We start from the raw sequence: 14,093 nt of genomic DNA on the forward strand, positions 1-14,093 counted from the left end.
AAATAGTTCATTAATCAAAGGAGGAATTAATTAACCAGTGGTGATGCATTTAATATCATCATGATTATAACTACAAATGGTAAGCAATTAGTATCAAGTGATAATGTTTTTGATTAATCTCATACGATTAAACAATGGACTAAATTCAACCCAAGAGGATTAGGTTTAAACCGAACCATATTAAATATAACAAATAATGTGAAAATATATTTTAAAGCTTTTAAAAAGCAGGATACACTTCATAAATTGTGTAGAGAGAATGAAAATATATTTGAAAGCTTTTAAAAAGCAGGATACACTTCATAAATTGTGTACAGAATGAAAAAATATTTTAAAGCTTTTAAAAAGCAGGATACACTTCATAAATTGTGTACAGAATGAAAAAATATTTTAAAGCTTTTAAAAAGCAGGATAAACTTCATAAATTGTGTAGAGAGAATGAAAATATATTTGAAAGCTTTTAAAAAGCAGGATACACTTCATAAAGTGTGTAGAGAGAATGTAAATATATTTTAAAGCATTTAAAAAGCTTAATAATGTCCCAAAGTGCTGTTTGTCTCCTAACTTTGTCAAGTATCTTTATCTCAAAATTTAAGTCAATTTCGATTGAGATGTTAATAAATAAATATTTGTCTTTAATTGTTCATTTTCATCAACAGCAATGCGTATTTTCTGCTTACAATAACCTACCAAAAAAATAAATAAAAAATTATGTGCAAGCAGAAAATAAATGCAGCTATAGCTACATGAATAATTTTAGTAGGCCTACTTCGACTTTGTTGTCATATTCATTTTTCATTAATTTCTTACATATTACCTGATAAATGCAGAACTCTGACTAGCCTACTAAAACTTATCCAGTGTGGTTTAATATTGAAATAAGGAATCAACAACTTTGTACGACACAGACAACCGCATACAAATGTCGTGTTAAATATAAAATGAACTTCACATGGTCAAACTCGTTTAATCGCATTAAACAAACAACAGTAAAACAGCAAATGTAGATAGGACTAATGTAAATAATATCCAACTCGCCTTCACGTGAGTGTATTGTGTGATGTTTACGCCGCGCGCTTACGATCGCAAGTGCTAGAACATTTCAAATTCAAACAGGCGCCAGTAGAGGGAGTTCGCGACGCTCAACGGTCAACAGCAGGTAAGACATTAACACTTTCAGTTTAGCCTTTTTCGTACGTTCTCATATATTTATTACACCTGTAAAGCTGTAAATATCTGAATAACATTGTTATACTCTCCAGCGAATTATTTTAACACCGTATGAGGCTTTAATGTCCGTTTAGTCGCCTAAAATAATTTGCCTCAGCCTTGCGTTAAGCGCGGCCTACTGCAGCCTCGGGTTTTCCTGATAGTCCACAGCGGGAAATAGACACCCGGGAGTGCGGGCGTTTGTGGCGTTGTTAATATAAGTTAGTTTAGTCTTGTTGTTCAAATGCGCAATGCTCCACATTAGGCAAGAATCGTTTAAGTTGTGTATTTAAAACTACTGTTACTATTCTACTTGTAAAGAAATTAAGAAATGTATATAAGTTCTATAAGTATATAAATGTATAAGTAACGTTATGTGTATAAATGAGTTATTACGTAAACAAACAAACAACCGCGGCGTATACATGTTTATGATTTTTAACTGGAGGAAAGCACACTACGCACTTTGTGTTGTTATTTGTTACACCATTATTATGTCATACTGAAACCTGACATGTCAAAAGCACGTAAAACGTCAAGCGTTTCATCACACGTAACGTTACAGCTCGTAAAACGAACAATATTTACACGTCGATCTGTTTTCATGTTACCTCTTGGGGGAAGACTTTGATGTTCCTTGATGTTAAGGCTTTACATTACTTATGTGCAGCTAATTTGAATGGAGATAGTTCCATGTATACAGATGGCAGTTATAAATCCCGAAGACAACAAACTTGAGATTGTTGTGTTTTGCGTGTGTACTGAGCATTTCAAAAAATGAGCATTGCACTGTCGTAGTCCAGAGACATTTGGAGCTTTACTCGAAGGGCATCCGTAGCACTTGTAATGAATAACTTTTAGTCTTTTCGGCTTGAATTTATTTAACTGAGGAGCTAATAATCCACGAGGGTCGTCGCTTTGGTCCAAACACTCCGTTATTTCACCTGTTACTGGGCTGATAAGCCTCAAATCCAAGTGCTTAGCCAGCAATGGGCGGGTGTAGTGAGACGGGACATGCCCGGACATGAACACAGAGAGCCAGACAACTCAGCAAAGATCGTCTACCACCACTAGGCGTCTGAAGGCAGTCATGCTTTGACATGTCATGCCCGAACCCGCCCTGTACATGATGATTGGTGCGGTGATTCTAGCCCTGACATGCCTCTCTGCGTCTATTTAAACGATAGACCGGCTCTCAGCCGGCTCCCACTCATCACTACGCCAGAGCTCAAGCACTTTATGTACATGTAGCAGAGTATATATAGAAGATTCTTTGCTAAAATAGCCAATTTACCTCTATTTGCACAGGTAATATTCGTTCTGAAGTTTGCATTTGTACTGAATTGCCTCTAAATTGTTCTATGTAGTCTAACTTTGTTTTTTTACAGATTAACTACCAATATGGCAACAGAAAGTTGTTTAAGCAGTTCTCAGATCAACAAGGTTGACAACGAAAAACTGGTAATGTAGCATTCAAGGTGTGTCTTTGTGTATTTAAGTGCGTTTTTGTACCTTGAAATGACTTGAGTTTTATTTATTGTAACTTTAGGTAAGACCAAAAGTGCAGCTGAAAAGCCTGTTAGAGGATGCAGGTGCAGATAAAGATGTTTTCACCATGAAGGAGGTGAGGAGATGTGTTTGCTGACAGCAGTTTAAGTCCATTTTATTTGATATACACTAACATTAAAAAGTTCGGGGTTGGGAAGATATCCTATGAAGTCTTTTATGCTCACTAAAGCTGCATTTATTTGATCAGAAATACAGTAAAAAGAGCAATATCTTGAAATATTATGTCAATTTAAAAGTTTTTTTCTATTTGAATATATTTTAAAATGCAATTTATTCCTTTATTTTGAAGAACATTTATTTTAAATAAAAATATTTTGTAACATTATAAATGTCTTTTGATCAAGTTAATGCATCCTAGCTGAATTAAAGGGTTTATTTCTTAAAAAACGTACTGACCCCAGACTTTTGAACGGTAGTATACGTGTCATGCTTTATGGCTGTATATAAAAGTGGATTTATGCCAGTTGTTAGTAATGCTGAACCCTGTCATATGTTGTATGCATAATTTTTCATACAAGCACTTGAGCAGTGACACCTAGATAGTTTTTTAAATAATGAGTTTGTGGTCAAATGCCAGTTGGAGCTTATTACTAGGCCTGTCGCAATAATCAATATATCGACTTATCGCGCAATATATGTACATACCCTCAATCATTTTTGGTGACGCAATATATCGCCCATTATATTTACTTACGGCGTACTTATTACTTCTGTAAGTTTTTGATTGGAGGATGATAGAATATGTTTTTTAAAAAAAAAGGACATGAGTCATTTAGGGTGGGCTTTTTTTAAAATTAGGCCAGTAAGAAACCACTCAGAACACCTTAGGAACCATGTATAAAATGCACTGACATCATAGCAGTAGCATTTGCATGGGCAAGTGCCATTATTCAACAGTTACAAAATCGAATTTCTAACTTTGATTTGTAGTGTGCAACAATATAGATCATTTGTATACCTTTTTACTCTTGATATTTGATGTTGTTTGAAATATTTTCATCTGTTGTCAACTTTATTGTGATGGTATGAGTCTTTTTTTATGGCTGGAAGTTGTGGTTATCTGACTAACAGGAATGTATTACTCATCTATATTGAATATTTAAATAACCACATCTTTACCATTCTTTCTGTCAACAATCTGTTTCAGGAAATGGTTTCCCTGTCGATCTCTAAACAACTTCTTTTTCTGTGTTTTTAGGTTATGTTTTATTTGGGGAAGTATATCATGAGCAAGGAGTTATATGACAAGCAGCAGCAACACATTGTTCACTGCGGAGAGGATGCTCTTGGTGCCGTTCTCGGGGTGAAAAGTTTCTCAGTCAAAGAGCCCCGGTGTGTATTGACTCTCTAACTTCTCTAAGGCAGAGCAGCTGTAGCACCAATGACCTCTGGGAATATCAGGGTGGGGCTTTAAAGTAACAGGTGGCAGCTTCCTGGACATTTGACCTACTAACTCTGAAAGGGTCTGTTGTCACCTGTTTAAGATATGAAGTGCCTGCAGAAGTTATTTGGATACCTTGGATACAAATAGGGGGCCAGTGTAGATAAAAAAAGCATGTAAAGCATACATGTTTCTCATATTTGTGTTTTTTTTTTGTTTTTTTTTTTTAAGAATTGAAAGGGAAATTTGCTATATGAAAATGAAAGTTTCATTTGTAATTTTATCTTTTTTTTTTTTTTTTCCTCAGAGCACTCTTTGCAATGATCAACAGAAACCTTGTGACAGTGAAAAATCCAGGTACTATGATTGTTAAACCTTTTTGTTTTCTTTGTTTTTATCTGTTGTTTGTGTTAAAACTGTCTGTTTCCTTTTACAGATATTCAGTCTACCTTCTCTGAACCCAGGAGTCAAAGTGAACCAGATCGAGGGCCCGGGGTAAATGTTCTTTTATGCTCACACACTTAGAACCACAGAGTATTGACCCATTCCACAGAGTTGCCCTGGTAGTGCTGTGTTTGTGCTTGAATGGGTTTTATAGAGCCCCTGCTGTGTTTGAGATTGAAGCATGACTGAAACTCCACTGTCTGTTCTAGGATACGGATTCAGACTCTCGCTCATCTACCTCACAACAGCAGCGCAGGAGGAGGAGAAGCAGTGATCCTGGTAAGCGCACACAATACAGCAAAAGACACACCAGCTGTGTCCTGTTGAGTGTGTATGAAAGCACATGCTTGATCAGTTGGGTTAGATAGGATTTCAGATAGAGTTGTTTATTCCAGTGTTGACGTAGTTCCTGTTTGAACAGGAAGGGCTTGTCCATTTTTCTTGCATTTTTCCCTCTAGCCAGCTGCTTTTAGCTCAGACTGGTACAATTACAGTTGAACTAATGTGTTAATTTTGAAAAGTAAACATTTGAACAAGTGTACTGTCAGTTTGTTTGGATAAATTTTGGCATCCAATAAAATGCCTGTTTTTAGGTTTCATTATTTCAAGCTAGTTAATTTTTTGCGGGAGTTTTGTAAAAGGTTGAGGCTAGAGGTCTGCATTCCCGCGGCTATCGCGGGACCCAACCAGATTTTTTGCGCCGTGGGATTAAATTCCCAAACAAAACGGGGTAGCGGTCGGTAACTCTGGTGTAATTTGAACGGGAGCGGGCGGTCTAACAATATCCCGTTCCCGACGTCCATTTAGAACAGCATATCTGCGCTTTATTCTTATTGACCACCGGTACAGCTTGCGCTCAGGACTGTTATGCACGCATGCTTTAAACGTCACACGTTTTATTTGCCTGGTCTGTGCATAACGATGCTCAGAGCAGGCTGAACCTGTGGTAAATATACGGCCCTCAGACAGAACAGGCAGGTTGTCGATGACAGAGCAGAATAAGGATGGAGCAAAGTGTGGATGCGCTGTCCTTGAATGACGTTAACTCGGTTTTATTTATATTTTGCTTAGCCTATAATTTTAAATGAAAGATGTCGTATTTATTTATTTTTCTCTGCGACACTTTTCCTACTGTGTTAACAGAAAAATGTCAAACGAATTTAGTATTTTGACAAGACGAATAAAAATTCTAAGCGGACAGCGGGTGAACAAAGAGTGAATATATAGCGGGAGCGGGTGGGTGCGGAATAGAACCTTGCGGGAGCGGGACTGAAAAAAACAGTCCCGCGCAGACCTCTAGTTGAGGCGACTCTCTTTTTCAAGGACTGTTTATTTTTCCTGCCTTGTATTTTTTGTGAATCATCCAGTATTCATGATGGATCATTTTGTACTATTCTTTCAGTCCTGACAGAGGACTGTATGCGAGTAAACATGTGGTACCATAATGACTGCTCTCTCTGTCACTGTACATCTCAAAAGGACATCCAGAAGGAGATCTGAAGGCTGTGCAGAATGTGCTCAAAAGACAATTAGGGTTGGGTAGCAAACTCGGTACTTTTAAGGGTACCGACCGAATTGCAGCAGTACTACCGAGTACCGATTCAGGTTAAATCAATCGATGCAAAATTTCGGTACCTGAGAACGCATCTGGGCGCATACGCTACAGAGAGAAAGAGAGACCCTGTGACGTGAGGTCACCACTGCAACTCGTTCAAACAACACACAGGGCAAGCCGAAATGTTCTGAAGTGTGGTTACATTTCTAGGGCCATATGGTTTCTGAGAAAACGCAGACGGGATCGTGGAGTCCATTCATAAAAACGTAATTTACTCTGTAGCGCAGAATGCCACGGAATTCGTCAATTTTGGACGAATAAATCAAAAGTAGCCACTGCCACTTAATTCGAATCGTGATATGAACTAGTGTCTGTGAATATTAAAATGCAAAAAGACGGTTTAAATATGAATCCTGCATGTTCCGCTTGCCTCCGTATGTATGAATGGCGGAAACATGTTTTTTTTACTACACAAATACTGAAGCACGCGTGACGCTCGCGGTGATTTTCGGCCTCTGCGTCTCACTATATGACGGCATGAACACAAAAACTTAAAGGGTTAGTTCACCCAAAAATGAAAATTAGACCATAAATTACTCGCCCTCAAGTCATCCTAGGTGTATATGACTTTCTTCTTTCAGACGAATCCAGTCGGAGTTATATGAAAAATTGTCTTTGATCTTTCAAGCTGTTTAATGCCACTCAGCGGGTGTTGCATGCATCAGTCCAAAATAAATTAAATAAAAAGCGCCCATCCATAAAAAAAAAGGCCTTCTGTAGCAAATCGATGCATTTTTGTAAGAAAAATATCCATATTCAAAACGTAATAATCACTTTAATGTAGCACACACTCATAATATAATGTAGAGGAAGTAACAGGTGACATCTGTAGAGGTGGAAAATTGTTTTGGGGGAATTTACCAGCGAACTTGCATTACCACATGCAAACAGGCAGCGATCGTTAGTGCAGAAGTGGTGAGTTTGTGTGTGTGTATATGTGCCCTTTGGGGGTTTCGAGGGGGTGTGTTTGTGTGAATGGTGTTTTGAACATCTGTTGCGGCTCAGGTGTCAGATAAACTGTCACCCGTTTCAGCACAGAGGGACAGCGGAGTAGCTTTAAATGTCTTTTCCATACTTACACATGTGCTAAATGCACCCTCCCATCGCACTGGCATAGAAACAGGTGCATGGGAGTGTTTCTTAAAGGAATAGTTCAGCCAAAAATGAATTTTGTGTTCCACAAAAGACAGGAAGAGATTAATTTTTATTATTGGGTAAATTGTTCCTTTAACTACCTAAATGAACTTCCTGTTAGTTATTAGCTGCATCATTAGATGAAAGAAAAAGGAAGAGATCAGGGGATGGAAATAACAAAACGGATGTGTAAGAGAAGCAGAGGCGGCGTGTCCTGAAGTACACAGACTCTGATCCCTAGAGAGCAAATCTGAGCACGCTAACAGGGTAAATACAGGAAGGAAACAGGCTTTCTAATGGGCAGCCCTTACACATGTTTACGTTGCTCTTAGGCATTCAGAGATCAAGTGTTCAAAGATCATGAGTCTGTGGAATAAACACACATGCAAATTCAAAGACACATTGAATCCTCAGATGCTCCTCCAGTTGTCTTCAGTTTCTCATCTAGTTCTTCCTGGGAGGTTCTTATGTTTTGTAATTCAATTTTAGTGAAGTTACTGGACAATTATAGTACTATTCAGAAAGATATTTTTTGAGAAGAAATTAATACATGTTAAAGGGTTAGTTCACCCAAAAATGAAAATTAGCCCATAAATTACTCACCCTCGAGGCATCCTGGGTGTATATGACTTTCTTCTTTCAGACGAATCCAGTCGGAGTTATATTAAAAATTGTCTTTGATCTTTCAAGCTGTTTAATGCCACTCAGCGGGTGTTGCATGCATCAGTCCAAAAGCAGTTAAATAAAATGTTCCTATCCATAAAAAAAAAGTGTCTCACATGGCTCCAGGGGGTGAACAAAGGCCTTCTGTAGCGAATCGATGCGTTTTTGTAAGAAAAATATCCATATTCAAAACGTAATAATCACTTTAATATAGCTTGCGCTCACTGTTGTACAAGCAGTACAACAGGAAGCAGTTCCGGGTGAATGACCTATGAGGTCAGCGCTGCACATGCGCCAGTGAGTCTCGTGAAAACCAGCGTTTGTTAACAGGAGCAAAGGAAGCAAAGTTTCCTTACTTTAGCAAAGGAAAACCAGTCTCCTCTTGGCTTATATCGAAATCCTCCGACATTCTTCTTTACAAATCCTCGTTTTGTACTTCTAATTAGTGACCTTTGTTTTGATTTCTCCCCAGCGCTTCCGTGTGCGTCACTTCTGAGCGGCGCATGCGCAAAGCCAACCTCCATACGTCATCCGCCCGGAACTGCATCCAGTGTACAACAGTGAGCGCAAGCTAGATTAAAGTGATTATTACGTTTTGAATATGTTTTCAGAAAAATTAAAACAAGAATTTCTGGGGAAAGAAAAAAACAAAACGAAGAAAGAAAAAGTTTGTAGGGCCCTATTGTTCAAAATGCTGAATCGAGACTTTTGGACTTATTTTTTCACTGAAATAAATGTATTTGTAATTACACAGAGCGTAAAGTACCGAAAAAAGGTACCGTTGGGTACCGGCACCGAAATTCAGGTACCGATACCGTACCGGTTAAAATGTGAACAGTACCCAACCCTAATGACAATGGCCCATTTTTAAACCTTAGCTATGCACACAAAGGCAGTTTGTTGAGCAAGCAGCACCAGATGCACCATTAAAACAGGGTTATTGCTCTGAGCATTGCCCCTGCTTGGCCCATAAGTGTCCAAAGTTGAGTACATGTAACAGAAACATCAACAAAAAAATTGATTTACACTAATTCAGTGTACACTTAAGGTTGTGTTTAACAATGAAAAAAGAAACCGATTGGAAATGTTTGTAAAGCCTAGAGAGCAGCGTGGTTCACTTACAGAGCAGCTGCATGTGAAAACCATCAGACGGACACGTAAGAGGGCATGTTCTTGTGTCAAAAAATAAGTTTTTTTTTTTTGTTTTGTTTCAACAGAAAGTACTTCAGCCGAAGACGATCCCAGAGAACGCAGGAAGAGGCACAAGTCAGACAGCTTCTCTCTGACATTTGATGATAGCCTGTCTTGGTGTGTGATTGGCGGCCTGCACCGGGAGAGGGGGAACAGTGAGTCTTCGGACGCACAAAGCAACTCTGTAAGTAGCACCTTTAAATGTTCATTCACATTGTTTTGGTTTACCAGAAACTGTAACTTCCTCTGCGCTGTCATTTGGCTCTTTCTAACCAGTGTTTTGTTTGTTTTACAGGATGTAGGTATCTCTCACAGTGAGGGCAGTGAAGAGAGCGAAGACTCGGACTCTGCCTCTGATAACTTTAGTGTGGAGTTTGAGGTGGAGTCCATAGACTCTGACGCCTACAGTGAGAATGATGAGGATTCATTGCCAGGAGAGAACGAGGTTTCAACTCAAACTCCTGTTCTTTTGAGAGAGAGATTAACTGATGACCTAACTAACCTAACCTGTTTGACGATCCTCAACTCACTGCAGTTCTGTATTTGCTCACTCAGGTGTATGAAGTCACAATCTTTGCTGAGGATGAAGATTCGTTTGATGAGGATACTGAGATATCTGAGGCAGTATGTAGCATTTTAGTACCATAACCTGATGTTTTTCTAAGTGGGACGGAAAAAAAAAAAAACAAGAAATGGACTTGCGTTTATCTATCAGGATTAGATTAGATTGTGAAAAGGTTGGGGGTGAAAGAAAAAAACTTTAGTGAGTCTGCCAAAAAGGGCAGCTGATTCAGAGATGCCGCAAGTTATTACATTTTGTTGAAAGATTATGATGACATTTTTGCATGATACAACCAGGAATGTGAATTAAGAAATTACATGCCATGCTGACTTTAATGGGACAATATTTAAAGTTTTATAGAGTTCTCTTTTCCTTGAAAGTCCACTTTTAATTCTAGTCCTGTTTTTTTGCACCAAATCCAATTTTTCATGACCATTTCCATTCTTTCTCTGACCCACGGATTTAAACAGGATCTTTTATTTCAAAAAAGCAAGAAAAATCTATTAATCTAAAATAAAAATGTGTCACTCAGGACTACTGGAAGTGTGCCGAATGTAACGAGCTCAACCCTCCTCTTCCTCGGCATTGCAAAAGCTGCTGGAACGTCCGACCCGATTGGCTTCCAGAAACACACTCCAACATGGAAAACACCTCCACTAACACTCAACCCAGCACAGAAGACACCTGCATCACCACAACTCCCAGCTCAACCTCACATGACAAACTGCTTCCTTCCAAACCCTCAAGCCCTCTTCCAGAAACAGACGAAGGAGTGGACGTACCCGACGGCAAGTGCTTGCAATCTCCTATCGCCGCTAAAGACGAACTTCTCTCCTCCACTGCCACCGGCTCTATGACTGACTCTCAGACCTCGTCATCGCAGCCCTCAACCTCCTCTGGTGGGGGCAGCAGTCAGGAAGAGACCCCAGAGCTAGAGCGCTACAACAGCCTAGAGGCCTGCCTGCCCGCCACTTGCCTTGAGCCCTGCGTCATCTGTCAAAGTCGCCCCAAGAATGGCTGCATCGTCCACGGAAGAACTGGACACCTTATGGCTTGCTACACTTGCGCCAAGAAATTAAAGAACCGGAACAAGTTGTGTCCGGTGTGCCGAGAGCCCATTCAGTCAGTTGTATTGACCTACATGAGCTGAGACACAGCAGATATACCTCTTCTCCCCTCCTCACATGAAGTTTGGGATTGCTCATATTGCCATGTCTTATAGTTCTAAAACTTTTGCGTTCAAATTCAATATTTGTAATATGTTTCTTATTGATTAATAAATTGTATTTATGACTCACCAAGCGAGGTTTTCACTCACATGCTGTGTAAGAAATTCACAGATCTATGTTTTAAGGGTTGAGTTTAAGAGCTTGGAATTAAAACTACCACTTATGAACTTGCAGACATTCTGTATACATTTTATCAGCTACTAGAAATGTTTGTTGTCATTTAATTTATGTACATGCTTATGTTTCATGTTAATTTAAGTTCTTTGCTGCACTGAAATGTGTTATTGAGCTGTAGCTCTCAAGACACCCCTTTAAAATTGTTCCTCTTGAAGGAAATGCTCTTCTGCACCATTTTCTGCTGCAAAGACTCATTTTCTCCGAGTGAGGCATAATAAATGGATTATTTTGAGGCTCTTCTGCTTTTTCAGTACAGTTGCATTTCTGTCTTTCTGCCAACCTTTTTGAATGTTGTTCTTGGTTTCCTAAATGTTGGATAAGTTTTTTTTTGTTTTTTTGAGTAGCCAATTGGCTGCAAGAAGGTGGTTTAGGTGGCTGGTGTCATTTTCCTGTGCTGTTGTTTGTTGGGTAGTACACAGCGGTCTCCCAGAGAGAGCTTTGGTTACTAGGGACCCATTTTTTACTCCATATCAAGAAACGTGTTCTGACTTGTTTTTCTCTAATGGCAACCTGGTACAAACATAAAAAAAAATCCACTTTTTTTAACACAAGCACTTCTACAATGGGAATCTGTTGTGTAGTTGGTAAAAAGGAGCAGCATGGCGAATCATTTGTACTCTATGGTAGTCGTGAGCGTTGTGCACCTATTTAATCATCTTCTATTTAATTTGCTTTTGGAAGAATTAATTTTGAAATTACACTTAGTGCACACTTTCATTAATTCATTAAAATGTTGACATGCTGCAGAAGACATACTTTTTTTTTGCGTCTAAAAACATTTCAATGGATTGATCCATTTGTTTCTGCAAGATATAGAACAAAACTCAACTCGCATGTATGTTACTAAATTTGAATTGTGCCGAATAGTAGCAACATGTCAAATGAACCTGGAAGTTTTATGCTGTTAGATCACGCCTCCACGCCAGACATATCAGATCCTGTCAGAAAATACGACTAGTCAGCAAAATTGTCCAATACCAAAAACCTGTAAAGAGCTAGTCTTGTCTGCTACCCAAAACTATTAACAGTCTTCTATCAGCCAAGAAGCTGACTGAGTAAAGCCAGTGAAGAGCAGATGCAGGAGATGAAATGATAAAAAGGAGACGAGTTTATTGAATAATCTTAGTTGTGTACAGAGGCGGACAAAGTACTGTACTCCATTACTTGAGTGAAAGTACAGATACTGCTGGTCAAATATTACTCCATTACAAGTAAAAGTTGTAAAGACAGATTTTTACTTAAATAAAAGTACAGAAGTACTTGCTTTTAAAAGTACTTGAGTACCAAAAGTACATTTCCTTTAGAGTGATAAGGAAGATAAAAAAATCAAACCTGCTATAAACCCCAGCAACACAACTGTAGCTGTATAACTTTACAACAGCAACACTGCTTTAACAAAAAAGCAAAACAGCAAGACTTACTGGTATTTGACATCAAAACAAACATTTTCAAAATGCTGTCTAATCGCTCTGGCTGTACTTTGATGTCACACACAGAACAGTCTGTGCAGTTCTGCTTCAAGTCCAACACCTATTGTGTTTTATTAGGAGACGCACAACAGTTCTTCTGTGCTCAAGTAAATGTACTTAGTTACTGTCCGCCTCTGGTTGTGTATGTCTCAATGCTCAGATTCGTCTGGCCAGCACAAATCCAACAAGTGTTATTATACTGCGATAGCAATGGGAAATTACTGCTTCACAACAACATCCCATAAACCTTGACTTTCCATAAACATTCCCTCTTATCTCTTATTCATGAAGACAAACATCCCTTGAAACACACAATCATAAGACTAAATAACAATGGGAAAATAATATAAATTACTAATCAATGAATAAATCAATAAAATGGGTATATAAGTGGATACAATTATTATTACAAATGATTATATGATTAAATGGAATAACAAAACGACTGAATGAATGAACGAATGAATGAAGAATAAATGAATATACAATAAAGTAAAACACGTATGGTTGCTCTTTTGAAGAAAAACACAGTTTGCATTTGAGGATTCATGGATCCTTCAACGCTAATAGTTGTTCCCTTTTCTAACAGCATATCTGCCAGATGTTCTACAAATCAGAGCTTGATTGCTGAAACCAGATGTTTTCAGACTTGAGATATGTCATTTCATTGTCATTTGTCATTTGAGGTATGTCAGTTTTTGTTCTTGTTTTTGTTTGTTTTGTTCAAGCGTCAGAAAATAACATGAATAGCATTTTGTGCTTTGATGGATGTTTTATGTATGTTACTTAAAGCAGCACTATGTAACTTTTTCTGTGTTCAAAATTTGCAAAATGTATATAATGAGCGAGTACATCATTTAAAGTTTAAAAAAATCTCTAATAAAAGTCTCTGAAAAATGATTTGCCCTCTGCCAACACCTGTTAACTGTCAATTGCTAAATATTTCATTTTTCACATTGCTTCAACAAGTTTGTTCTAGGAAACTGACTGAAGATCTCGTATGTGTCCAGAATCTCATAATATCTGTTGCTTTTACTCATATATGTTTATAGTTCCAAATAGAAGATTAATGTTTTTCACATTTAATTGCAATTTAAAGCATGTAATTAAAATACTTTAAAGAAATTCGTTTTTTTTTTTCTAATAAAATCATTTATGTTGCATCTGTAGGCATTTGATGGGTTATAAAAGCTCATTGTGCTCAACTTTCTTTAAATGCACTTCAAATAAAATGTTACACGGACAGAATTTCAATCAAGTTAATAATTCTGAGATCACTTATATTAATTTTGGTGTGAAAGAACAATACTGTTAAAAAAATCTGGGGTCATTATGATTTTTAAAGGGGTCATATGATGCTGCTAAAAAGAACATTATTTTGTGTATTTGGTGTAATGAAATGTGTTTATGCGGTTTAAAGTAAAAAAAAAACATTATTTTCCACATACTG

At 37.9% G+C, this 14,093-nt stretch overlaps 1 protein-coding gene across 1 annotated transcript; it reads left to right on the forward strand.

Moving 5' to 3' along the window:
* The first annotated feature begins 921 nt into the window (after positions 1–921).
* On the forward strand, positions 922–11,065 carry mdm2 (MDM2 proto-oncogene). The gene is made up of 11 exons (XM_016515513.1): positions 922–1,159; positions 2,598–2,670; positions 2,759–2,833; positions 3,977–4,110; positions 4,467–4,516; positions 4,596–4,654; positions 4,813–4,882; positions 9,233–9,390; positions 9,502–9,651; positions 9,762–9,830; positions 10,301–11,065. The coding sequence occupies exons 2-11, from the start codon at positions 2,611–2,613 to the stop codon at positions 10,916–10,918; spliced, it is 1,443 nt and encodes a 480-aa protein (XP_016370999.1). The 5' UTR covers positions 922–1,159; positions 2,598–2,610; the 3' UTR covers positions 10,919–11,065.
* The last annotated feature ends 3,028 nt before the right edge of the window (positions 11,066–14,093 follow it).

The sequence above is a fragment of the Sinocyclocheilus rhinocerous genome, unplaced genomic scaffold, assembly GCF_001515625.1.
Source record: "Sinocyclocheilus rhinocerous isolate Xijiao unplaced genomic scaffold, SAMN03320098_v1.1 scaffold357, whole genome shotgun sequence".
Classification (NCBI taxonomy): Eukaryota; Metazoa; Chordata; class Actinopteri; order Cypriniformes; family Cyprinidae; genus Sinocyclocheilus; species Sinocyclocheilus rhinocerous.

What these genes read in the sequence shown, in the direction of transcription:
- mdm2 (XM_016515513.1), top strand. Translation starts at nt 2,611, where the DNA reads ATGGCAACAGAAAGTTGTTTAAGCAGTTCTCAGATCAACAAGGTTGAC. An exon ending in TTCTCAGTCAAAGAGCCCCG is followed by an intron (nt 4,111 to 4,466) that starts GTGTGTATTGAC and finishes TTTTTTCCTCAG; the next exon opens with AGCACTCTTTGCAATGATCA. An exon ending in CGGACGCACAAAGCAACTCT is followed by an intron (nt 9,391 to 9,501) that starts GTAAGTAGCACC and finishes TTTGTTTTACAG; the next exon opens with GATGTAGGTATCTCTCACAG.